We start from the raw sequence: 26,987 nt of genomic DNA on the forward strand, positions 1-26,987 counted from the left end.
AATCCTGTGGACTCCTAGTTTACAAGAACAAGTTCATATGTGATCAAATTCTAGCAATGTATGCACATGCAAAAGTATAAATCTCTCTGTTAATGCATCTTGAAGTATATCTAGGATATCTGGAATGCATGTAACTAGGTTCTCCCTTATCATTTATAAAGCAGATTATCTGATGTCAACTCTTTAGGAGAAGAAGCTGCAATCCCAGGCTTGTGAGATCCACCAGGCCTCCTTTGGATTCCCTCTTTCTCCTATTTAAAGATCTTGGGGGGGGGGGCTATACTAGATGCTTGCTTGAAGACCATCATATCACTTTAACCATATAGTCTCCATGTTTGGCAGTGAGGCCCTAAAATTTTAAATGTTTCATGTGACACTCCTTTCAGAAATATATTATTTCTCCAGCAGGACTGTCTTTGTTTCTAAAGTTCACATCAGAGTACCAGAGATGTGGCCAACCTCAAGTGGGCACTTGCAGTCACACCTTGACTGACTGTGTGACCTTCCAGTGCTATGTGCAACCATTCAAAGGCAAATGAGCTTTGGTGACTGAGAATAAGATAAATCCCAGTCCGCATCGGGACTTAGGCCCTTAAGAATGGGTTGGGTACAATTTAGAACTAAGTCTTCCTCCTAGACAAAAAGAAAGCTATCAATTGAAGATAGAAATAATTGTTTCCCTAGATAAACTGGAAATACATAATATGAAAATATATAGAAAATGGAAACCCTGATATCAATGTTGACCAATAGCTGCACCCAACTAAATAGCTAGCCTAGGTTATGTGCTGGTATTCAGAGCATTCTCTAGCCTCTTTCCATTTCCAGCTGGTAGTGACACCTTAGATGCCTCTTCTCTGTTTCCTACTACCTACTCCTGTCATTCATAACACTAATAACAGATAATACATCTCAAAACATCTTATTCACCCCATTGACTCATTTGTCCCAACATCTGCCTTTCATAGATGTAGGCATATAACTCCAAGCCATTTGCTGTAAAGTAAACTTTTGCTTTCTTATACTGATACTTTTTTCCCTTTCACGATCATTGTTTCACCCATTCTAGCCTTTTGCTTTTCTTCTCTTTTCTTACAACTTTGAACATGTTGTTTGTTTATTCATTTATTCTAAATGCTTTATATAAGCACAAAAATGACAGCAAACAGGTAATTTTAATAGTTATTTATTTTATTCAGCATTTTTTTGATCAGATCATAAGCATAAATTTGACTACTATAGTATAACATTATACTGAGTCTTGTTATAGATGCTGATTAAGTATATAGGTCCTCTAGTTCTCTAAGAAGTTAAGCAGGCCTATGTTACAATAATCCAAGCTGGCCAAAAAGCTAAACAGAGACTCTAGATGCAAAGTTTCATCCACAGATATAAACAGACCAGTTCAAAATATTAACTGTTCTACATGATGGAAGGGAAGCCTAGTTAGTCATACTGTAAAGAAAGGAAAGTGTTTCCAGAAACTTCAAACTGCACATGCGTAGTCTTTAAAACTTCATCCCTGCTTTCTTGTCAAAAGAGCCAAGAATGCTAATCCAGTGAATACAACTTTTAAGACCGAGTACTGGTATCTTGTTCCTCCTGAGGGAGAACTATCTCTACTAAGACATCCTATAGATAATGGTCAGGAGCACCATATCTCCTGAGGCTGAAAAGTTATTCTCTTCATCTTTAATTTTGTTAGCCCTGCTCCTCACAAACTGTGAGGTTCAGGCTGGATAACAGTGACCACTTCACTCACAATGGAATATCACTAACTTTTTGCATTATTCCAAATGGAATATCATTGGCTTTCTGTTTCATTCCCAATGGAATACCACTGGCTTTTTATTTCTAGATTATAGTTCCAGGGTGTTACTCTCTTTACTGCAAGGTGATCGCAAAATTAGTATATATGAGACGCACGGAACTGAGAGGCACAGCCACCATTCCCCACTCCCATATTAGAGGTTGCAGGGAGGGCAAAGATCACTGCAAAATGCTTTTATTGCATTGCAGTATGTTTCAACATTTGCTATATTTACTTGACAACTAGAACTTACAATTACAGTTCTTGTTTTCAAGCAGCGATATTTATTGTTTATTTGTTTAGAATTAAACAGTAATTTACAAGTTCTATAGACTGTATTTTATGTAATTGTAAGACAGGCTGACACCTCCTTAACTAACTGAAATGGAAAAATTGAGTATGAAGATATTGTTGATCTGGAATATGAATGCTGATATCTGGAAGTATTAGAGACATATTGTATTTAGAGATGTGAATACTGCATGGTTTACATACCTCTCAACCTCTTTGAGCAAGAAATCTGGACAAAGGTATAAATAATGGGGGGACAAAGGACCAAAAATATGGTCAATGTTTAAATATAGCTCTTACAAACTTAAAAAGGTAATAGAATAGCAGGTTTGACATTAGCATGAATTTTCTGAAGGGTATAAAGTCTGTAAGTCAAAAGACTGTCATTATTTTCAGACCTCCATCTTAAAGACTTGCCAAGGATTTGCCAGAAAATCACAATAAAAATGGAGATTAAGTATGAGGCAAAAATCTGGACATTATGCGAAAATCTGGACATTTGAGAGGTATTGATTAGTATTCATAACAGTCAGGCTCTAGATGATTGTCACTGTTGAAGTGACACCCCAACTCCATGTGCAAAATGGGAAAAAGGGGTTGTGGATGGATGAATATATTTGCATGTATCTGTCTGAATGTACTTGTTACTGCAAAGATCAGGAAAGCACAAGTCCTGATAATAAACTTCTAAGTGTTTCTCTGACTTCTAGCCATTATAATTTTCACTTTCATTACATTTCTTAACAGATAAAGCTAAACTACTGTACATTTCCTTCAACAGAGAATAAATTGCACAAGCAATATAATATAGTACCTGAGAAATGGAATATTACTTTAAACTGCATAGCATGACTTAGTATACTAAATAGTATGGAAAGGGGGCTGCAGAAAATGGGAAGGGATGCCAATAGTCTCTTTGTGGCTACTTTTTACTTATGGCTCTCTGGCCACTACCCACTGTAGAAAGGCTCTTCTCTAATCCTAAAAGAAACATAGCAGAATGATAATAATGTATCACACACTGGGAAAAGTCATATGATGACATGAGGGAAGCATTATGGCATGACTGCACCCTACCTATCTCTTGGGTTATACCAGAGCCAAAGGCAACAAAAGAGTGACAACTGTAAACAAAATTCTCCTGCAGGATAGTTGAAACAGATTCATTGTATTTAAAGATTTCCAGTAATTCCGTTTCTGCAGGAAACTAGTTATACACTCTAGAATCTAGTGAAGTAAAAAAAATGCTCCATCTGCAATTACAAGATTAAAATGCATTACTCAGTAAAGTAAACAGAAGGGAAAATCTTTTTTTTTCAGGGCAATGTTCTGCAATGATTTAAGAGAGAAACATGAAGAACAGATAGTTATTCAAGGGGTTGATGCAGAGACCATGCAGATTCTTCTAGACTACACGTATACCAGCAAAGTGCTCATCACCAAACATAATGTGCAAAGGACTCTTGAAGCTGCAAGCCTCTTCCAGGTTAGTTTTGCACATTTAAGTAAGGCATTGTGATGGATGTTATTGTATTGTGTATTAACTTCATTAAGATGCTGCATATGACCCATGTCAAACACTGCAAGGTCAGTTATATTCATAGTAAATTAGCTGTATGGATTGACAGCTCTGTTATCCATCTGTATCTCCTAATGTTACACAGCATACAGCTTATTGAAACACTGGGTGAGTACATTCCCTCCCTCCTTTCCTTCCTTCCTTCAAGTGTAATTATAACACATCACTGCAATTTTTTCAGTCCATAATCTAAGAAAAAAGTTGGTATTTTATAGCCATTGTTGAGAAACATTTAAAACATTCTTGTGGTAAGACAGAAAAATACAGCAGCTGTAAGTTTAGGGTAGCATCACAGCTCAGCATGTACCAGCCTTTTGTAAGATAGTTCAGAATGGCGTGGCACAAAGTGTTGGCAAGCAATGGTAAACCTGATCTGGATGGAAATATTAGCAATGAGCAATGTGCAATTCACACATTTGTTTTAGCATCATGATATTTGCATCATCTCCATAACAATAAATACTTAAAGTAAATACTTAAACACTTAAAATATAATCCAGCAAATTCATTAACAAAATTCCACACACAGTGAGAGAAAAAAATGTTAAAGATCAGGATTTCATGTTGTAAAGAATTAAATTAAACGTGATGATTATCATAAGGATAACAATGCAATCTGCAGTATAAAGTAATCCAAAGTAAATAAACAGACCCACCCAATGCATTTCTCAAATGTTCATAAAAGTCACTGAGTTTTCCTGAATTAATTTTCATCGAGCTATTGATTTACTTGAATTCAAAATTAGAACCACTTTAATTAGTCAAAACTAATGTTATACCAAAGCTTTCTGAAAATTGGAAACCCAGTGTTCCAGTAAACACTGTTTCATCTGCATAAATAGGCATTTCATATTACCTACAAAACAAATGTGTACAATGATATATATTACACAAAGAGAAGTCCAAAGATGGAAGAAAAATAACCCAAGACATAAAGGGAGCTAGGAGAATAAGAGTTTTCTATTTATCACAATACAATCCATCATCATTACATCGGCTAGAGCTTCCCAATGTTTCACATGCAATCCCCTGAGTGAAATGCATTGGTTGTTGTTGTTGTCTTTTGGCTTTTCCCGGTTAGGGGTCGCCACAGCGGAATTCCGGTCCGCTAATAATTGGCAGTAGATTTTGACGAATGCCGAGGTGCCAGTTCGACATTCAACCTTCAACGAAGGCATGCCCATTTACGCATGTCTTTCGAAGCCCACCCAACCGCTGGGAGGACATGCAGACTCCACAGAGAAGGCACTCCCCGCACTCCAGCCGAGAATCGAATGGGAGAACCTCTTGCTGTGAGGCAACAACGCTACCGCTGCACCACCGCAGATGTTGGTAAAGATGAAAAATAACTCTGCTGGAATAAGATTTAATTCATGTGCCTGTGGGTAATTTGAACTATTGTCATCTCTCAATAAAACCAGTGGGAATGTTGAGTCCATGGTGTAAGCAATCAGTGGTGAGCATTGCTCATTTGTCTTGGTCAGACTGCATTACTACTGGTTACTGACTATTTTTGAGGTTTAGTAGGGATACCATATGAGTTGATAGAATTCCACATGGGTTCTGTTTCTTTTATTTTCAGGAGCTAAATTAATAGCTTTCTTCATTATAATACAAAATATTGGATCTACTTTAGTTTAACGAACAGTCAATGCTGTTAGTGTTCTTTTAAATGTTTCTCTGACTTCTAGCCATTATAATTTTCAGTTTCATTAGATTTCTTAACAGATAAAACACTAAATGTCGAACCGGCAAAATAGCAAACGGCCGGGTCAGCAAATTTTTTCCCAGGTAAAGAAATCGCTGGGCCGGCCATCTGGGTTTTGCCATTTCCTTCACTGTAGTGTGATCTCGGAGTTGGTATATTTAAGTAGGGGTTGTGGTGGGGGGGGCACAGCTTCATTTAGTGTTTAGTGTGGGGTTTTTTTGTCTTGTTATTTTTTTTTTTTTTTTGGGAACAGCGATTTTTTTTTTTCCCCTGGGAAAAAAAATTGCTGTTCTAGTTGTTCGCTGTTTTGAGTTTTCATGCTTTAGGGGTCGATATAACAACATTCGATCATCTGATTATTCATTGTTATAATATAGACCCAAAATATTTGCTAAGAAACACAGGCATGGAAAATGTGGGACATCAGAAACAATGCAAGCAACTCAAATTTTACTATGCAAAATGAACTCCACCATATGTTTTGATGAGTAAATGACTTGTAGTATGCCTAAATTTTCAAGTTACTGAAAAGTCAAACCTCTAGACAATGTCTTAAATGTATTTAACTTCATTTAAGTAGATGGACAGGGCCACAAAGGTATATTTATAGCCATAACTTGTTACACAATACTCTGGAAACCCCATAACTCCTTTATTTCTTAAGCAGCATGACCTCAGGGGCACTATATTATTCCAAGATGGGGCAGAAGGCATGGCCTTCTACATAGGAGGGTACACAGGGATGCAGACCTCCCACATAAATATATATACATGAATATTATGTTTTAGTTTTGCTGTTAGAAAAGTCAGTTTTAATTCTTTAAATTTGCATGTGATATTTGCGGTTTACAACAGTTTTCTCAGTGCATGAAAACATGACATATGGACATAAGATCTGAGTTTTCATGCAGTTTAGAAGAGTTAATTTATTTACCTCACAGGTTACACATTGTTGAAAATCATTCTGAATTTGGTATGTAGGTTAAGCTTTTTGATTGCAGATGTCCATAATGTCTTGGAGGAGTCATCCAAAGAATATCAAACAATCATGCCTCTGTCCAGTTATGTGTTTAGGATGCATGAATTCTAGTATTTATGAGTATTAACAATAAACTCAGGTGCTTGTACAGAAGTTTGTAGCAAGGGTTTGTGATGCGACAAATATTAAACAGACTTGTGATTAACATCTTGAGTTAAGTCCATCTGAGTTGTTAAAGACAAATGTGGATAAGCCAACTCTGGTGGCATAAAAGATCAAGTCCTGACTATGACCTAGGCAACCCAAGACTTTTTAGTGACTCAGAGGCTTGATAGAGCTGGTAGGGGAGAAACAGTATACCTATCCTGGGAGGGGGGAGGTGGTCCAAGAGTGCCCAATGGCACAGTTTCTCATAAAAGGGGCAGTACTACAAGAGGTTGTCCAAAGGGGTTGGTGATTGGCCACTAAATCACTTCAGTGATCTCTCTCTTGTGGCCCCTGGTATAATGCAGGTCATCTAAGGGGATGTGATAGGCTTAAAGAAATACATCCTTATTGCCAGGATAACGGTACACTGAGTGAAACATAAATGAACTTGATTATTATTCCTAAGGACGTGTCTCATATTGCTCATTGAAAATGCATATACCTAAGAGAGAGAGAAACTTTTCTGGGAGAACTGTTGTCTTATCTGTGAATTGTTTTTCATCCAAAATCTTTAAGCTTTTTGAAGATTAATAATATCCAAGATTCAACAATTACATTCCTTTATAAAGATGAAAATAGATTTCTGAGCTAAATCTGATATTCATTTGCAGGAAAACTATATTTTTATTACTGCTGTCAAAATTAGACAATATGAATTGCCATACAGTAAGGCACATTAGGTCCACATACTGATAAAAGCAATTTTATTTAGCAGTATAATTCTGTTTAAATAAAAAATCTTTCATTTTTATTTTCAGGGGATTTCTCTTAGCATCTGAAGAAGACTGAATGGGGACTATATTTGCTCCTAGTTACTCTAGTCTTTCTATGGAATATGGTGAACAGGGATGTATTCACAAACTGTGACCAAAATTGTTATACAATGCTAATGTAATGGCAAGTCATGATGCATTCATGCACTTGTCCTGTAAGCTGATGATGTTGATGATTACTCCAAAAGTATGTTAAACGTTAGTTTTTATTTGTGAAAGTTAAGTTAAAGAAATGAGAATTGCATTGTTACATGAAATTAAAAGAAAATAATTTTGTAGATTTATTTTAGATTTAAGCAAGGCAGATTATATGTTGCTTTGCATAAACAGTCTGCTTATGTTAATATATTAATTTGAGTGCATGACGTTTCATTGCTATGTCATAATCTAAAAATACTTATGTTTGAACCCAAGTAGTCCATCATGAGCAGTTAAAAAAATCTTTTTTTTTATAGGGGACAAGCCTCCCCCTGCGAAATATATATACCAACTCCGAGATCACACTACAGTGGAATAAGGGGAAATTTCCCAAAACCCACTGTTCCGTGATCTTATACAGAAAGAGTCAAAGTTTAATCAGCTGATTCTCAATCAGTTCTATCAGCTTTTCCTATTTTCAAAAAATAACGACAGCAACATAACCCAACAAAGCTTTACCCCCACTTAAAAAACAGATTTTTTTTTTCTTTTTCAAACTGCTCATGATCAGCTATTTGGATTTGATCATTTGTAGTTCATGGTTATGATATGGTAATGAAATGTCATACATCCTTGTTTAGAGAATCACACTAATAATTATTCAGTGTTAAAATTTAAAGTAATTGTATAAACAGGCTCTATGTTAGATAATCGAACTTTCAAAAGTTCGACTTGTCATATGGTCGACACCATATAATTGAACTTCTAAAAGTTTGAATATTTAATAAAAAAAATAAACTACACAAATAACCCACCTGAACATTTTAGGAAGGGGGACAAGCTCCCCTACACCTAACATGTGGGGAGTTCTGCCCCCCCCCCCACACACACACACACACACACACCCCGCTCTTTAAATATACCAATTCCGAGAATGCACTACAGTACAGAAAAGGGAAATCTTCCCATTCCGCACTGTATGGAGATCTCCGTTAAAATGTTCGAACTTTCAAAAATTCGATCATATGGTGTCAGCCATATGACAGTCGAACTTTTGAAAGTTGGATTATCTACTATAGACCCGTATAAACATACTCTGGGTGGCTCCATGGCAAAATGTTGACAGTTTTGCGATAGCCTAGTACCAACCTATGAATTTATGAAAATGCCATCACAAAACAGTGATATCACTTGAATGCAAATGGCATTTGAAGTAAAAAAGTCAGTAAAAAGTATTTTGGCAGTGGGCAAGCCCCCTGCACCCCTTTCAGTGTATAGGGGCTGCATCCCCACACTCCAAGGTCACAATCTCAGTCTTCTGGAATCAAACCTGATAATCATATACTCCAATCATAAATATGATTATTAGTCATTAGTTTGTCATCAACAAGCCTGGCACTCACTCTGTACTTCAGAACTGTAGATATTAAGCTATATCAGATTAAAAAAAAAACAGTTTGAATTAATCAAACTGTACATAAACTGTATATATTGTGAATCCTACATAGGGAGCTGATATATTTAAGATGTAATAAAACAGAATTTAATTATTCTTATTTTGTATCTGATTCATGAATAAATGCTAGAACATTTTCTCCAATTTTACATAAAGTTGATTCCTTTTGAAGGCTGATGCTGAAGCAATAGGATTAAAATATAAACTGGCACTGTATCCACACCTGATTTGTGTATTTTACACAACTATTTCTTTTTTAATTTAGACAGCTTTTTGACCCTCTCTTATATTAAATAAATGCCATTATACAACGCTCCCCCCCATTAATATTCCAAAACGTGCACGCTGATTGGTCAGTGTGCATGTTGTAAATCAGACTTATACTAATGAAAAAAGGTCCGGTCGCCCAGATTTTTTCCATTAGTATAAGTCTTTTTTTTACAGCAACGAAGAATGCAAGATCTCCGTTGTTTTCACTGTCTCGCTATGTTAAAGGAGTTTAACATAGCGAGACAGCTTTAAAAAAAAAGTAACGGAGATCTTCCTTTCTCCATTGCTTTTTTTAAAGCTGTCTCGCTATGTTAAATAGGTTTAACATAGCAAGACAGCTTTAAAAAGAGTAACGGAGATTCTCCATTGTTTTTTTAATGCTGTCTAGCTATGTTAAACTCCTTTAACATAGCGAGACACTTTGTAAAAAGCAACAGAGATCTTGCTTTCTCCGTTGCTTCCACCCACAGCTCTGATGTACTGCATAAGCATACGTATGCGCAATATATCAGAACTGCCGCAGAATACCAGACAGCTGTAGAAGGGCAGCAAGGAGGTATTATACAATGCCATTATTTAAGAAACGTAAGTATTTTTTTTTTTAAATAATGTCATTGTATAATAGCAATAACCCACTTCTGGGTGTGGGTAATGCTGGATTTACCCACGGTTGTCTTTGTTTGGCCACTCGGGCTTCGCCCTCATGAATAAACCAGACCAACCGTGGGTAAATCCAGTATTACCCACACCCAGGCATGGGTTATTGCTATATTAGCTCTGTTTGGCAAAGCTTTCTGCTTCAGAATGCTGCCTTGGGTGCTTTACCTGACAAGCTCCCATTCATTCATACAGTTATGCATTCATTTCTTAACACTGACTTTATCCTACTCATAGTCACTGGTGAGCTAAAGTCTGTGTTGGCACTCACGGAGAACAGTGCAGAAGACTAATCCTGGACAGAATGCCAGACCATTGCAATATGCATGTGAATAAATGCACAGCAAACACATCAACAAAATGCCAGTTTGCCTTTCGGCATGTCTTTGGGATGTAAGAGGAAACCAGAACACTGAAAGAAAACCCATGCAGACTTAAGGAGGTAATGGTGTCTTCATCCAGAAGGCATCCTAGACAGGAACCAAAATGGAGAACCAAACACTATGAGGCACCAACTCTAGCTGGAGGACAATTTGCCCCCCCCAAAAAAATCACACACGTATACACACACACACACACATACACACACACACATACACACACACACACACACACACACACACACACACACACACACACACACACACACACACACACACAGGCTTTCAATTCTTTCAGGACTAATTCTTTTAACTGTAACAGCTCAGATTAAATTGACAAGTTTATGATATCTAGCCTCTGTTTTGCCCCTGCCCTTGTGAGGGGAATATCATATACCCTCTTCCAGCCATCAGCAATCTTATTCTCCTTATATGATTCCTTTAAAATGATTAGTGGTATTTAAAGTTTTGCTCTCGGTTCTCTAAAAATATCTATGGTGAATCCTGTTAGGCACCACTGTCTTGTACAACTTTAGTTTTGAGAGCTGTTTCAGGCCATTTTTTTCCTTTGAGATTAACCCTTATTCCTAAGCATTACTACTGCCCAGCTCTTTTAAATTACTTTTCTCTTCCCTTTTGAACACAAAACTAAACTACTTCTTTAGTTTCTATTATTTTTACCATATTTTCCTGCCAAGTCATTTCTGTGCTCCTCTTATCTATAAAGATCTTAAAGAAACCACCTAATTTTTCCTGTACTTGAGCTGTTGACATTCTAACTATCCTTTCTACTCTTTTAATCATATAACAGTGACATTCTAACTGTCCTTTCTACTCTTTCAATCATATATTTCTTAACGTCACTTTTTTGTAGCTTTTCATACCTTCTAAATTCTACACATTTTTTTCTCAAGCTTTGAAATTATATAATTTGAGAGCTAACATTTTTTTCTTTCTGTTATATATGCAGATGTGTTTAATACTAAGGCTTGTTGCTCCTGTGATAGCAGAATACCGCTTAACTTTGGAATCACTTGCATAAAATTAGACCTGTTAGTAACAGCCTGAATTTAATTCCTGGAACCTGTGTTCTGAGAGAATGCTTTCCAATCTATCTGCAAATATACAGAGCTGAGTATATTTTTTTAGTTTTAGAGTTTAAACTGTTAATTGTTGCTTAGATCTATGTTGAAACTGTTTTCCCCATCTCACCCCCTATTTTCTCTGGTGTCTTCAGTTGGTATAACTGTTTTTTACAGCTTGTGTGTTATCTAACTCAAAGATCACTTGCATAAAATTAGACCTGTTAGTAACAGCCTGCATTTAATTGCTGGAACATGTGTTCTGAGAGACTGTCTTCCCATCTATCTGCAAATATACAGAGCTGAGAATTTTTTTTGGTTTTAGAGTTTGTTAATTGTTGTTTAGATCTCTGTTGAAATTGTTGTCTCCCTGTTCTGATAGACTGCTTTCCAACCTATCTGCAAATATACAGAGCTGAGTATATTTTTTTTAGTTTTAGAGTTTGTACTGTTAATTGTTGCTTAGATCTCTGTTGAAACTGTTTTCCCCACCCCCTATTTTCTGCCGTGTCTTCAGTTGGTATAACTGTTTTTTACAGCTTGTGTGTTATCTAACGCCAGGATCACTTGCATAAAATTAGACCTGTTAGTAACAGCCTGCACTTAATTGCTGGAACCTGTGTTCTGAGAGACTGCCTTCCAATCTATCTACAAATATACCAAGCTGAGTATATTTTTTTGGTTTTACCATTTGTACTTTTAATTGTTGCTTAGATCTCTGTTGAACTGTTTCCCCCACCACACCCCCTATTTTCTGCTGTGTCTTCAGTTGGCATAACTGTTTTTTACAGCTTTTTGGTTTAAGAGTTTGTTAATTGTTGCTTAGATCTCTGTTGAATCTCTAGTCTCCCTGTTCTGAGTGACTGTTTTCCAATCTATCTGCAAATATACAGAGCTGAGTATATTTTTTGGTTTTAGCATTTGTACTTTTAATTGTTGCTTAGATCTCTGTTGAAACTGTTTTCCCCACCACACCCCCTATTTTCTGCTGTGTCTTCAGTTGGCATAACTGTTTTTTACAGCTTGTGTGTTATCTAACTTAAGGATCATTTGCATAAAACTAGACATGTTAGAAACAACCTGCATTTAATTGCTGGAACCTGTGTTCTGAGAGACTGCCTTCCAATTTATCTGCAAATATACAGAGCTGAATATATTTTTTGGTTTTAGAGTTTCTTATTTGCTTATATATCTGTTGAAACTGTTGTTTCCCTGTTCTGAGAGCCTGCTTTCCAATCTATCTGCAAATATACAGAGCTGAGTATATTTTTTGGGGTTTAGAGTTTGTACTGTTAATTTTTCTTTGATCTTTGTTGAAACTGTTTTCCCTACTCCCCCTATTTTCTGCCGTGTCTTCGGTTGGTATAACAGGTTTTATAGCTTGTGTGTGATCTAACTCATGGATCACTTGCATAAAATTAGACCTGTTAGTAACAGCCTGCATTTAATTGCTGGAACCTGTGTTCTGAGAGACTGCCTTCCAATCTATCTGCAAATATACAGAGCTGAGTAGATTTTTTTGGTTTAAGAGTTTGTTAATTGTTGCTTAGATCTCTGTTGAATTTCTAGTCTCCCTGTTTTGAGTGACTGCTTTCTAATCTATCTGCAAATATACAGAGCTGAGTATATTTTTTGGTTTTAGAGTTTGTACTGTTAATTGTTGCTCAGATCTCTCCTGAAACTGTTTTCCCCACCCCCACCCCTATTTTCTGCCGTGTCTTCAGTTGATATAACTGGTTTTTACAGCTTGTGTTATCTAACTCAAAGATCACTTGCATAAAATTAGCCCTGTTAGTAACAGCCTGCATTTAATTGCTGGAACCTGTGTTCTGAGAGACTGCCTTCCAATCTATCTGCAAATAAGCAGAGCTGAATATATTTTTTTGGTATTAGAGTTTGTACTGTTAATTGTTGCTTAGATCTCTGTTGAAACTGTTTCCACCCCCCCCCCCCATTTTCTGCCGTGTCTTCAGTTGGTATAACTGTTTTTTACAGCTTGTGTGTTATCTAATTCAAGGATCACTTGCATAAAATTAGAAATGTTAGTAGCAGCCCGCATTTAATTGCTGGAACCTGTATTCTGAGAGACTGCCTTCAAATCTATCTGCAAATATACAGAGCTGAGTATATTTTTTTGGTTTTAGAGTTTGTACTGTTATATGTTGCTTAGATCTTGGAAACTGTTTTCCCCAACCCACCCCCTATTTTCTGCCGTGTCTTCAGTTGTTATAACTGTTTTTGCAGCTTGTGTGTTATTTAACTCAAGGATCACTTGCATACAATTAGAACTGTTAGAAACAGCCTGCATTTGATTGCTGGAACCTGCGTTCTGAGAGACTGCCTTCCAATCTATCTGCAAATATACAGAGCTGAGTATATTTTGTGGTGTTAGAGTTTAATTGCTTAGATCTCTGTTGAAACTGTTGTCTCCCTGTTCTGAGAGCCTGCTTTCCAATCTATCTGCAAATATACACAGCTGAGTATATTTTTTGGGGTTTAGAGTTTGTACTGTTAATTGTTGCTTAGATCTCTGTTGAAATTGTCTCCCCCCCCATTTTCTGTTGCATCTTCAGTTGATATAACTGTTTTTTACAGCTTGTGTGTTATCTAACTGAAGGATCAGTTGCATAAAAGTGTACCTGCTAGTAACAGCCTGCATTTAATTGCTGGAACCTGTGTTCTGAGAGACTGCCTTCCAATCTATCTGCAAATATACAGAGCTGAGTATTTTTTTTTTTTGGTTTTAGAGTTAATTGTTGCTTAGATCTCTGTTGAAACTGTTGTCTCCCACTTCTGAAAGACTGCTTTCCAATCAATCTCAAATATACAGAGCTGAGTATATTTTTTTGGTTTTAGAGTTTGTACTCTTAATTGTTGCTTAGATCTCTGTTGAAACAGTTTTCCCCACTCTCCCTATTTTCTGCTGTGTCTTCAGTTGGTACAACTGTTTTTTACAGCTTGCGTGTTATCTAACTCAAGGATCACTTGCATAAAATTAGACCTGTTAGTAACAGCCTGCATTTAATTGCTGGAACCTGTGTACTGAGAGACTGCATTCCAATCTATCTGCAAATATACAGAGCTGAGTATATTTTTTTGGTTTTAGAGTTTGTACTCTTAATTGTTGCTTAAATCTCTGTTTAAACTGTTTTCCCCACCCCACCTATTTTCTGCCATGTCTTCAGTTGATATAACTGTTTTTTACAGCTTGCTAACTCAAAGATCACTTGCATAAAATTAGCGCCGTTAGTAACAGTCTGCATTTAATTCTGGAACCTGTGTTCTGAGAGACTGCCTTCCAATCTATTTGCAAATATACAGAGCTGAGTATATATATTTTTTTGTTTTAGAGTTTGTTATATGTTGCTTAGATATCTGTTGAAACTCTTGTCTCCCTGTTCTGAGAGACTGCTTTACTATCCATCTGCAAAAATACAGAGCTGAGTATATTTTTTTGGTTTTAGAGTTTGTACTTTTAATTGTTGCTTAGATCTCTTTTGAAACTGTTTTCCCTACCCCCACTTCCTATTTTCTGCAGTGTCTTCAGTTGGTATAACTGTTTTTTACAGCTTTTGTGTTATCTAACTCAAGGATCACTTGCATAAAATTATACCTGTTAGTAACAGCCTGCATTTAATTGCTGGAACCTGTGTTCTGAGAGACTGCCTTCCAATCTATCTGCAAATATACAGAGCTGAGTATATTTGTTTGGTTTTAGAGTTATTAATTGTTGCTTAGATCTCTATTAAACTGTTGTTTCCCTGTTTAGAGAGACTGCTTTTCAATCGATTTGCAAATATACAGAGCTGAGTATATTTTTGGGTTTTAGAGTTTGTACTGTTAATTGTTGCTTAGATCTCTGTTGAAACTGTCCCCCCTCCCCATTTTCTCTTGGATCTTCATTTGATATAACTGCTTTTTAGAACTTGTGTGTTATCTAACTCAAAGATCACTTGCATAAAATTAGCCATGTTAGTAACAGCCTGCATTTAATTGCTGGAGCCTGTGTTCTGAGAGACTGCCTTTCAATCTATCTGCAAACATACAGAGCTGAGTATATATTTTTTTGTTTTTAGAGTTTGTTATATGTTGCTTAGATTACTGTTGAAACTGTTGTCTCCCTGTTCTGGGAGACTGCTTTCCAATCTATCTGTAACTAAACAGAGCTGAGTATTTTTTTTGGTTTTAGAGTTTGTACTGTTAATTGTTGCTTAGATCTCTGTTGAAACTGTTTCCACCCCCCATCCCCATATTTTCTGCTATGTCTTCAGTTGTTATAACTATTTTTACAGCTTGTGTGTTATCTACCTCAAGGATCACTTGCATATGGTTAGACCTGTTAGTAACAGCCTGCATTTTATTACTGGAACTTATGTTCCGAGAGACTGCTTTCCAATCTCTCTGCAAATATACAGAGCTGAGTATATTTTTTGGTTTTAGAGTTTGTACTGTTAATTGTTGCTTAGATCTCTGTTGAAATTGTTTCCACCCTCCCCTATTTTTTGCCATGTCTTCAGTTTGATATAACTGTTTTTCACAGCTTGTGTGTTATCTAACTCAAGCATCACTTGCACAAAATTAGACCTGTTAGTAATAGCCTGCATTTAATTGCTGGAACTTGTGTTCTGAGAGACTGCCTTCCAATCTATCTGCAAATATACAGAGCTGAGTATATTTTTTTTGGTTTTAGAGTTATTAATTGTTGCTTGGATCTCTGTTGAAACCATTGTTTCCCTGTTCTGAGAGCCTGCCCTCCAATCTATCTACAAATATACAGAGCTGAGTATATATTTTTTTGGTATTAGAGTTTGTTATATGTTGCTTAGATTACTGTTGAAACTGTTGTCTCCTTGTTCTGGGAGACTGCTTTCCAATCTATCTGCAAATATACAGAGCTGAGTATATTTTTTTGGTTTTATAGTTCGTTAATTGTTGCTTAGATATCTGTTGAAACTGTTGTCGCCCTGTTCTGAGAGACTGCTTTCCAATCTATCAGCAAATATACAGAGCTGAGTATAATTTGTTTGGTTTTCAAGTTTGTAGATATCTGTTGAAACTGTTGTCGCCCTGTTCTGAGAGACTGCTTTCCAATCTATCGGCAAATATACAGAGCTGAGTATTATTTGTTTGGTTTTCAAGTTTGTACTTTTAATTGTTGCTTAGATCTCTGTTTAGACTGTTTTCCCCTCCCACCCCTATTTTCTGCCAGGTCTTCAGTTGGTATACCTTGTTTTTGCAGCTTGTGTGTTATTTAACTCAAGAATCACTTGCATAAAATTAGACCTGTTAGTAACAACCTGCCTTTAATTGCTGGACCCTGTGTTCTTAGAGACTGCCTTTCAATCTATCTGCAAATATACAGAGCTGAGTATATTTTTTGGTTTTAGAGTTTGTACTGTTAATTGTTGCTTAGATCTCTGTTGAAACTGTTTCCCCAGTCTCCCTATTTTCTGTGGTGTCTTCAGTTGGTATAACTGTTTTTTGCAGCTTGTGTGTTATCTAACTCAAGGAACAGTTGCATAAAATTAGACCTATTAGTAACAGCCTGCATTTAATTGTGGTACCTGTGTTCTGAGAGACTGCCTTCCAATCTATCTGCAAATATACAGAGCTGAGTATTTTTTTGGGTTTAGAGTTTGTACTGTAAATTGTTTCTTAGATCTCTGGTGAAACTGTTTTCCCCACTCCCCCTATTTTCTGCTGTGTCTTCAGTTGGTACAACTGTTTTTTACAGCTTACGTGTTATCAAACTCAAGGATCACTTGCATAGAATTAGACCTGTTAGCAACAGCCTGAATTTAATTGCTGGAACCTGTGTGCTGAGAGACTGCCTTCCATTCTATCTGCAAATATACAGAGCTGAGTATATTTTTTTGGTTTTAGAGTTTGTACTGTTAATTGTTGCTTAGATCTCTGGTGAAGCTGTCCCCCCCCCACACCTATGTTCTGCTGTGTCTTCAGTTGATATAACTGTTTTTTGCAGCTTGTGTGTTATCTAACTCAAAGATCACTTGCATAAAATTAGACCTGTTTGTAACAGTCTGCATTTAATTGCTGGAAACTGTGTTATGAAAGACTGCCTTCCAATCTATCTGCAAATATATAGAGCTGAGTATATTTTTTTGATATTAGAGTTCGTTAATTGTTGCTTAGATATCTGTTGAAACTGTTGTCTCCCTGTTCTGAGAGACTGCTTTCCAATCTATCTGCAAATATACAAAGCTGAGTATATTTTTTTGGCTTTAGCGTTTTTTAATTATTAGATCTGTGTTGAAACTGTTGTCTCCCTGTTCTGGGAGACAGCTTTCCAATCTATCTGCAAATATACAGAGCTGAGTATATTTGTTTGGTTTTAAAGTTTGTTAATTGTTGCTTAGATCTCTGTTGAAACTGTTGTCTCCCTGTTCTGAGAGACTGCTTTCCAATCTATCTGCAAATATACAGAGCTGGGTATATTTTTTTGGCTTTAGAGTTTTTTAATTGTTGCCAAGATCTCTGTTGAAACTGTCTCCCTTTTTGAGAGACTGCTTTCCCTTTTTGAGACTGCTTTCCAAACTATCTGCAAATATACAGAGATGAGAATATATGTTTTTGCTTTTAGAGTTTGTACTGTTAATTGTTGCTTAGATCTCTGTTGAAACTGTTTTCCCCACTCCCCCTATTTTCTGCAGTGTCTTCAGTTGGTATAACTGTCTTTTACAGCTTGTGTGTTATCTAACTCAAAGATCACTTGCATAAAATTAGACCTGTTAGTATCAGCCTGTATTTAATTGCTGAAACCTGTGTTTGGAAAGACTGCCTTCCAATCTATCTGCAAATATACAGAGCTGAGTATATTAGATTGATTTTACAGTTTGTTAATTGTTGCTTAGATCACTGTTGAAACTGTTGTCTCCCTGTTCTGAGAGACTGCTTTCCAATCTATCTACAAATATACAGAGCTGAGTATATTTTTTTAGTTTTAGCATTTGTACTGTTAATTGTTGCTTAGATCTCTGTTGAAACTGTTTTCCCCACCCCACCCCCTTATTTCTGCCATGTCTTCAGTTGGTATAACTGTTTTTTACAGCTTGTGTGTTATCTAACTCAAGGATCACTTCCATAAATTAGACCTGTTAGTAACAGTCTGCATTTAATTGCTGGAACCTGTGTTCTGAGGGACTGCTTTCCAATCTATCTGCAAATATACAGAGCTGAGTATATTTTTTTTGGTTTTAGAGTTTGTTAATTATTGCTTAGATCTCTCTTAAAACTGTTGTCTCCCTGTTCTGAGAGACTGCTTTCCAATCTATCTGCAAATATACAGAGCTGAGTATATTTTTTTGGTTTTAGAGTTTGTACTGTTAATTGTTGCTTAGATCTCTGTTGAAACTGTTTCCACCCCCCTATTTTCTGCCATGTCTTCAGTTGGTATAACTGGTTTTTACAGCTTGTGTGTTATCTAACTCAATAATCACATGCATAAAATTAGACCTGTTAGTAACAGCATGCATTTAATTGCTGGAACCTGTGTTCTGAGAGACTGCCTTCCAATCTATCTGCAAATATACAGAGCTGAGTATATTTTTGTGGTTTTAGAGCTTGTTAATTGTTGCTTAGATCTCTGTTGAATCACGTCTCCCTGTTTTGAGACACTGCTTCCCAATCTATCTGCAAATATACAAAGATGAGTATTTTTTTTGGTTTTAGATTTTGTACAGTTAATTGTTGCTTAGATCTCTGTTGAAACTGTTTCCCCACTCCCCCTATTTTCTGCGATGTCTTCAGTTGGTATAACTTTTTTACAGCTTGTGTGTTATCTACCTCAAGGATCAGTTGCATAAAATTAGACCTGTTAGTAACAGCCTGCATTTAATTGCTGGAACCTGTGTTCTGAGAGACTGCCTTCCAATCTATCTGCAAATATACAAAGCTGAGTATATTGTTTGGTATTAGAGTTTGTTGTATGTTGCTTAGATTACTGTTGAAACTGTTGTCTCCCTGTTCTGAGAGACTGCTTTCCAATCAGTCTGCAAATATACAGAGCCGAGTATATTTTTTTAGGTTTTAGAGTTTGTACTCTTAATTGTTGCTTAGATTTCTGTTGAAACTATTTTCCCCACCACCCCCTTATTTTCTGCCGTGTCTTCAGTTGGTATAACTGTTTTTACAGCTTTTTTGTTATCTAACTCAAGCATCACTTGCATAAAATTAGACCTGTTAGTAACAGCCTGCATTTAATTGCTGAAACCTGTGTTCTGAGAGACTGCCTTCCAATCTATCGCAAGTATACAGAGCAGAGTATTTTTTTGGTTTTAGAGTTATTATTTTTTGCTTAGATCACTGTTGAAATGGTTGTTTCTCTGTTCTGAGAGCCTGCATTCCAATCTATCTCAAAATATACAGAGCTGAGTATATTTTTTATGTTTTAGAGTTTGTTAATTGGTGCCTAGATATCTGCTGAAACTCTTGTCTCCCTGTTCTGAGAGACTGCTTTACTATCCATCTGCAAATATACAGAACTGAGTATATTTTTTTGGTTTTAGAGTTTGCATTGTTAATTGTTGCTTAGATCTCTTTTGAAACTGTTTTCCCTACCCCCACTTCCTATTTTCTGCAGTGTCTTCAGTTGGTATAACTGTTTTTCATACCTTGTGTGTTATCTAAATCAAGGATCACTTGCATAAAATTAGACCTGTTAGTAACAGCCTGCATTTAATTGCTGGAACCTGTGTTCTGAGAGACTGCCTTCCAATCTATCTGCAAATATACAGAGCTGAGAATGTTTTTTTTTTTGGTTTTAGAGTTTAATTGTTGCTTAGATCTGTGTTGAAACTGTTGTCTCTCTGTTCTGAGATATTGCTTTCCAATTTTTCTGCAAATATACTTTTTTTTGGTTTTGGAGTTTGTACTGTTAATTGTTGCTTAAATCTCTGTTAAAACTGTCCCCTCCCCCCATTTTCTGCAGTATCTTCTGTTGGCATAACTGTTTTTTACAGCTTGTGTGTTATCTACCTCAAGGATCACTTGCATAAAATTAGACCTGTTAGTAACAGCCTGCATTTAATTTCTGGAACCTGTGTTCTGGGAGACTGCCTTCCAATCTATCTGCAAATATACAGAGCGGAGTATATTTTTTTGGTTTTAAAGTTTAATTGTTGCTTAGATCTCTGTTGAAACTGTTTCCACCCCCTATTTTCTGCCATGTCTTCAGTTGGTATAACTGGTTTTTACAGCTTGTGTGTTATCTAACTCAATAATCACATGCATAAAATTAGACCTGTTAGTAACAGCCTGCATTTAATTTCTGGAACCTGTGTTCTGGAAGACTGCCTTCCAATCTATCTGCAAATATACGGAGCGGAGTATTTTTTTGGTTTTAAAGTTTAATTGTTGCTTAGATCTCTGTTGAAACTGTCTCCCTGTTCTCAGAGACTGCTTTCCAATCTCTCTGCAAATATACGGAGCTGAGTATATTTTTTTGGTTTTAGAGTTTGTTAATTGTTGCTTAGATCTCTGTTGAAACTGTTGTCTCCCTGTTATGAGAGACTGTTTTCCAATCTATCTGCAAATATACAGAGCTGAGTATATTTTTCTGGTTTTAGAGTTTGTACTGTTAATTGTTGCTTAGATCTCTGTTGAAACTGTCCCCCCCCCCCCGTTTTTCTGCCGTGTCTTCAGTCTGTATAATTGTTTTTTACAGCTTGTGTGTTATCTAACTCAAGGATCACTTGCATAAAACTAGACCTGTTAGTAACAGCCTGTATTTAATTGCTAGAACCTGTGTTCTGAGAGACTGCCTTCCAAACTATCTGCAAATATACAGAGCTGAGTATATTTTTTATGTTTTAGAGTTTGTTAATTGGTGCTTAGATATCTGTTGAAACTCTTGTCTCCCTGTTCTGACAGACTGCTTTACTATCCATCTGCAAATATACAGAGCTGAGTATGTTTTTTTTTTAGTTTTAGAGTTTGTACTGTTAATTGTTGCTTAAATCTCTTTTGAAACTGTTTTCCCTACCCCCACTTCGTATTTTCTGCAGTGTCTTCAGTTGGTATAACTGTTTTTTATACCTTGTGTGTTATCTAACTCAAGGATCACTCGCATAAAATTAGACCTGTTAGTAACTGCCTGCATTTAATTGCTGGAACCTGGGTTCTGAGAGACTGCCTTCCAATCTATCTGCAAATATACAAAGCTGAGTATATTTTTTTGGTTTTAGAGTTTGTACTGTTAATTGTGTCTTAGATCTCTGTTGAACTTTTTTGTCCCACCTACCCTCCCTATTTCTGGCTTGTATTTAAAATTTGTGGTTTTTGCAGTTGCCCACTCCTCTGTAGATTTGATCTGGGACACTCCCCCAGTCCCATCTCTTTACCACATTCTACCTAATAAACTAGAAATTGCCTCATGTACACAGACAACCCTCTCCTCCTACCACCCAACACTACAACCTATGAGAGATGCACTTATCTAGCCAAACTGGAGGTAAAGCTCTCTCCAACCAAGACTGAACTTGACAGTCATGAGGAGAAAGTAAACACTTGCACCACACCACACTCATCACATAGTCTCACTAAATCTACACCACCAAAATCCACACATAGTAACAAAAAAACATTTGCGGAGGCTCTTAATAATCTGTCTAAGCAACAGAGACCTCCAAACAGAAATGCAAGCAACCTCCATCCCCCAACACAACCCAAATGACACATAGCCCACAGACTCAGTGTGCCACTCAACCACAGCCAGTAAGGCAAAACAACGTACCCAACACACTAGTCATAGGTGACTCTATAGTCAGGCACACTGATGTCCCACTCACCAGGCTAAACAAGGAGAAGATTACTGTCAGCTCCCTGTCGGGTGCCAGGATCCACCAGATAACCCACGCACTCAGGTCACTCCACAACAAGTACAAACATGACTCTGTCATTGTCCATGTTGGTGTAAATGACCTGAGACTTACCTCCCTGGACTACATGAAAAGAGACATGGAACAGCTCTCTGATCTTGTAGCCCAGGCAGGTGTGACCCTAGCCCTGAGTACCATTCTACCATCGCCCAGAATACCGCAGTACAAGGACAAAATGATTGACTTCAACAATTGGCTAAGTTTCTGGTGTCATTCTAAGGGGATCCAATATCTGTCTGCTTGGGATGACATGGTCGACAGACCACGATGCTTTGCCACAGATGGCCTGTACCTGTCGCCCCTGGGATTCCGGATACTGGCTAAGGCTCTTGCTGCCCCTATAGTGCCTTTTTTAGGCAAGGTTCAAATAACAAATTCACCACCATAACAGGAAAAGGCAAGCCAAAACTGAGGATAATGCTACTCAATGCTAGAAGTCTAAATCTCAAAATGCACTCATTTGAGGCACTCCTTAAAATGGAGAACATCGATATCTGTGCAGTGACTGAGACCTGGTTCAAGGCTCCAGAGAGCACCCCTGCCCTACCAGGCTATAACTCATACCAGACTTTTCGGCCATGTAAGCTGGACCGAAACACCAAAGGCGGAGGTGTGTCCATATTCATTAAGGATATCCACACCTCCAGGATAGTTGCTCAGCATAATGCATCCGAGGTTATCCAAGTGCAACTAACTCTGGGAAAAACTGCAATCCAAATTGTAGCTTGCTACAGATCCCCACCATGCCCCAGGATTCCCACTCCTCTTTTCTTGATGTACTGGAAAATTATTAGGGTTCAACCAAACACCCTAATAATGGGCGACTTCAACTACCCCATCATTAACTGGGAAAACTACTCTTGTACCAACTCCTTAGCTCAATGCTTTCTGGAATTCATAAACTCCAATTCCCTGGATCAAATTATCCACACCCCCACCAGGGGCAACAATATCCTAGACCTAGTTATTACCAACATGAGTGACTGGTGTTCCACACCTGAAGTCAACTCCTCGTTGGTTCAATCTGACCATAGGCTAATCACCCTTGATATCCACCCCCCCACCCCCCCATTAAGGAAACCATGGTAAAAAATGTCTCCAAAGCCAACTTCATGCTTCTTAAGACAGAAGTGGTGAACTTCATGACAGCCATGCAGATGAACAATAGAGTTACAACTGCTGAATCCTACACAAATACACTCTATAGGCACTTACACGAGTGCATGGATCGTGCTATCCCAAACAGAACCAAGACGCTATCCTCCAAAAACAGGATGCCAATCTGGTGGTCCTCTGCCATAAACTGTACAACAGAAGGAAGAAATTGTTGCAAAAGAGAGTAAAATCCCATGAGTGGAAGAACTCCCTGGTCAGCCTCAGTAAGAAGTTGAGATCCCTTATAAGATCCTCCAACGCTAGCTACGAAAACAAAATCACCACTAATTCTAAGGACAACCACAAAGCATTCTATAGCTATGTCAAGAATCTCGATGGCAACACCCAGATCTGCTCTGAGTTACAACACAACAGCAAGAAAATTACAGAACCAACTGATATTGCCAACATCCTAGCAGATAGGTTCAGTGGTAACTTTACCCCCCCACACACCCTCTAAAGGGCCCATCTCTATACAGGAAGAATGCAGAGTCCCTGTAATCACAACTACACAGGTAAAAGCTGCACTCTCTAAAGCCAAAAACACAGCATCCATGGGACCGGACAACATCCCAGGCTGCATTTTGCACGAACTTCAGAACGAACTGGCTCCCCATTTAAGCACCATGTTCAATAATAGCCTAGCATCAGGCTTTGTGCCCACTGAATGGCCCACAGCAACAGTTATCCCACTCCACAAAGTAGGAGCCACCACTGATCCCGGGAACTATTGACCTATTAGCCTGACAAGCCTGGTCTGCAAGGCCATGGAACGTATCATCATGGAACTCATAAACAAAGACATTGGTAACCTCCAAACTCTAGATCCCACCCAGTTCAGGTTTGTGAAAGGCAGATCATGTCTCCTTAACCTGATCAACGTCTTTGAGGCAGTCACCAAAGCCGTAGATGAGGGTAAGGTGGTTCACACAGCCTATCTTGACCTTGCCAAGGCTTTCAACACCATTCCCCATTCTGGAATTATAGCTAAACTCACTAAACTAGGTATAAATTCCTACATCACGAGCTAGGTTGCCAACTGGCTCACTGACAGAACCCACACTGTAAAAGTTGCAGACTCCAAATCTGACCTCAAAGCAGTGACAAGTGGAGTACCACAGTGTTCCGTCCTGGGACCTCTCCTGTTTGGTATCTACTTCTCTGAGGTACAGGCTAACACAGAAGGCTTCTGGCTAGCGAAGTTCGCAGATGACTGCAAACTAGGAGTCATAGTCAAGTCCCCAAATGATGTGGACATCCTACAGAAGGGCCTCGCTGAGACAGATGCCTGGTGTCAGAGCCATGGCCTCAAGCTCAATGCCAAAATGTGCAGTGTCATCCCCTTTGGTAAAAACTCTGTACCCATGAACTACCACATAGGCAGCAATCTACTTAACACCGAATGTGTGAGACCTTGGGACCCAGGTGGACAGTAGTCTCTCCTTTGATAGTCACATCGCCACAGTAGTCAGGAAGTCCTTCTATGTGGCACACCTCTTCATAAAAGGGATCTCATCCAGGAAAAAAGAGGTCATTATTCCCCTCTACTCGACACTCATTAGACCCATTATAGAGTATAACGCTCCTTTTGGAATGTACCTCACATGACATCTGCAGCAGCTGGAAAGGCCACAGAAGTACCTCACAAAGAGGATTACTGGCCTCAAACAAATGCCCTACAGTAACCGCCTCAAAAAACTCCAGCTTTACTCCATAGCATATCGCCTACTCCGAGTTGATCTCTGCCTAACATATAAGGGTATGTCAAACCCAGAGCTGTTGGACATGCTACACCTAAAGAAATCCTAATCCCTCCAAGCTACATGCTCTAGGGACCTAAACCTAGTCACCACAATAAACAGGACATGCTGGAGGGATAGATTCCTGTCCCAGAGACTTCCCATATTCTAGAACAGACTACCCATCTAAGTCAAGCAAAGTTCTTCATTAGCACTCTTCAAGAAAAATCTTGATGAGTGGATGGGAAATAGGAAATACACCCCGGGGATCACTTCTGTGTCTCTACTCGACAGTGGCACAGGAAAATAACTTTCTTGGGTGGTGTAAGCCAGGGAACCTTGTTGGCTGGGCTTACGTAGGCCCTTGGGTTGATAGCCTAGTACCTACCTATGAACCTATGAACTAGAGAGGTATGTATAAAACACAACATGCTAATCTTTGAGCAGCAGAAATTGTATACCCTTCACACCACCCATAGCAATGGAAGGTAGGGTAGTCCACAGAATCAGGAGACTAGCCTGCTCCTTGCTACCTGACTGTGCTCCCAGAGAATGAATAGGATGATAGGACCCCATGAATGGAGAATGAAGGGGGACAAACGTTTCTCACCCAGTCCAAGGACACCTGGCTCATACCCATGGGTGAAATGAATGAGCCCATGGAGTGCAAGTAGGTCATTACATGAATCATCTGGTCTAGGGAGATGGGGTGAATATGCAATCATGATTGGTAGAAGTATGATCACATGCTCCAGGAAGCCATTCATTGTTTGATTCAACAGTTGCACAACAAATAAACCAATCAGGGAGCAGAAAATGGAGCAGTTGTCAGTCAAAAAAAAAATTGGAACAGCTACTTGAACTAACATCAAAACTGGACAGCGCCATGCCACCAAAAGTGGCATACTGAAGGTATGTTGCGAGTGAAGGAATTATGTCACATTGGGCACAGTATATGCAAAGGCTTTGTGGATCAATTGGTTTTATGCATGCAGTGGAACAGGTTCTTTAACTTCCATTCAAAAAGAAGTTAAAGAACATTACTGACCACAGAGCTAATGAATAACCTGCTAGAGATCTCCCAGTGTCCTGTAGATACAACAACTCTGCCAAAATCATTTTTGCAACACGTGCTAGCAGATATGTTTATATTAATCATTTGCAGTTCTTAAAAATAACATTTACACTACTGGTTCTCTTCAACAGTTTTGACCATGATTTTCCTTATATGCAAAACTGATCTGAGAAACAGATAATTTTTCAACTTCTCAGTGTGTATGTAGTACTCTACATTATGTATGAAAGCTGTCAGGATGAAAAAATATTTTCTGAGAACTGTAGAACATAATCCAGTCAATAAGTAAACATAATATAAATTGCTCTCCAGTGCTACTGAGCAGTGTGGCACTTGTTCCTGTTTGTGCAATCAGATGTTTCCTCCCACAGCAGTTATTAATTAGACTTTTGAAAAACCACAACAGGTGTCAGAAAATTATAGCAAAATAAACAGGATGTTATTTGCTGACATCTGACAGCTTTTACATGCCACAGCACAGTTGTATGATACATATCACATTCAGAAAAGCTACACCAGGGATACTAAGCTACAAACCATCACAAGTATGTCACCAAATGTTCAAGTGTAGGTGCAGAAGTAATACAAATAATTGCTAAGTAATCAGACACAGACAGCAGCACTCTTATGAGCAATGCTTGACAGAAGAACAGAAAGAAAATACTGATTGGGAATTACATAGTGGTAGTTTATTGTTTTTGCATCCAAAATTAGAAGCTCATGGTATTGAACAGGAAGTTCAGAAACAACATATGAACGGAAAAAACATGCAAATATGTGTTAAGAAACCTAT

The 26,987-nt window shown here is 37.9% G+C and overlaps 1 protein-coding gene across 2 annotated transcripts in view; it reads left to right on the forward strand.

The window, feature by feature from the left end:
* The window catches only part of KLHL6 (kelch like family member 6), a 438,836-nt gene that overhangs the window by 201,445 nt on the left and 210,404 nt on the right, over nucleotides 1-26,987 (forward strand). For both annotated transcript variants that reach the window (XM_044070012.1, XM_044070013.1), the window contains exon 2: nucleotides 3,422-3,587. In XM_044070012.1, the coding sequence (XP_043925947.1) occupies nucleotides 3,422-3,587 (166 nt within the window). The remainder of the gene's footprint in view (nucleotides 1-3,421; nucleotides 3,588-26,987) is intronic.

Source organism: Protopterus annectens, chromosome 4.part1 (assembly GCF_019279795.1).
Source record: "Protopterus annectens isolate FY-2018-M chromosome 4.part1, PAN1.0, whole genome shotgun sequence".
Lineage (NCBI taxonomy): Eukaryota > Metazoa > Chordata > Ceratodontiformes > Protopteridae > Protopterus > Protopterus annectens.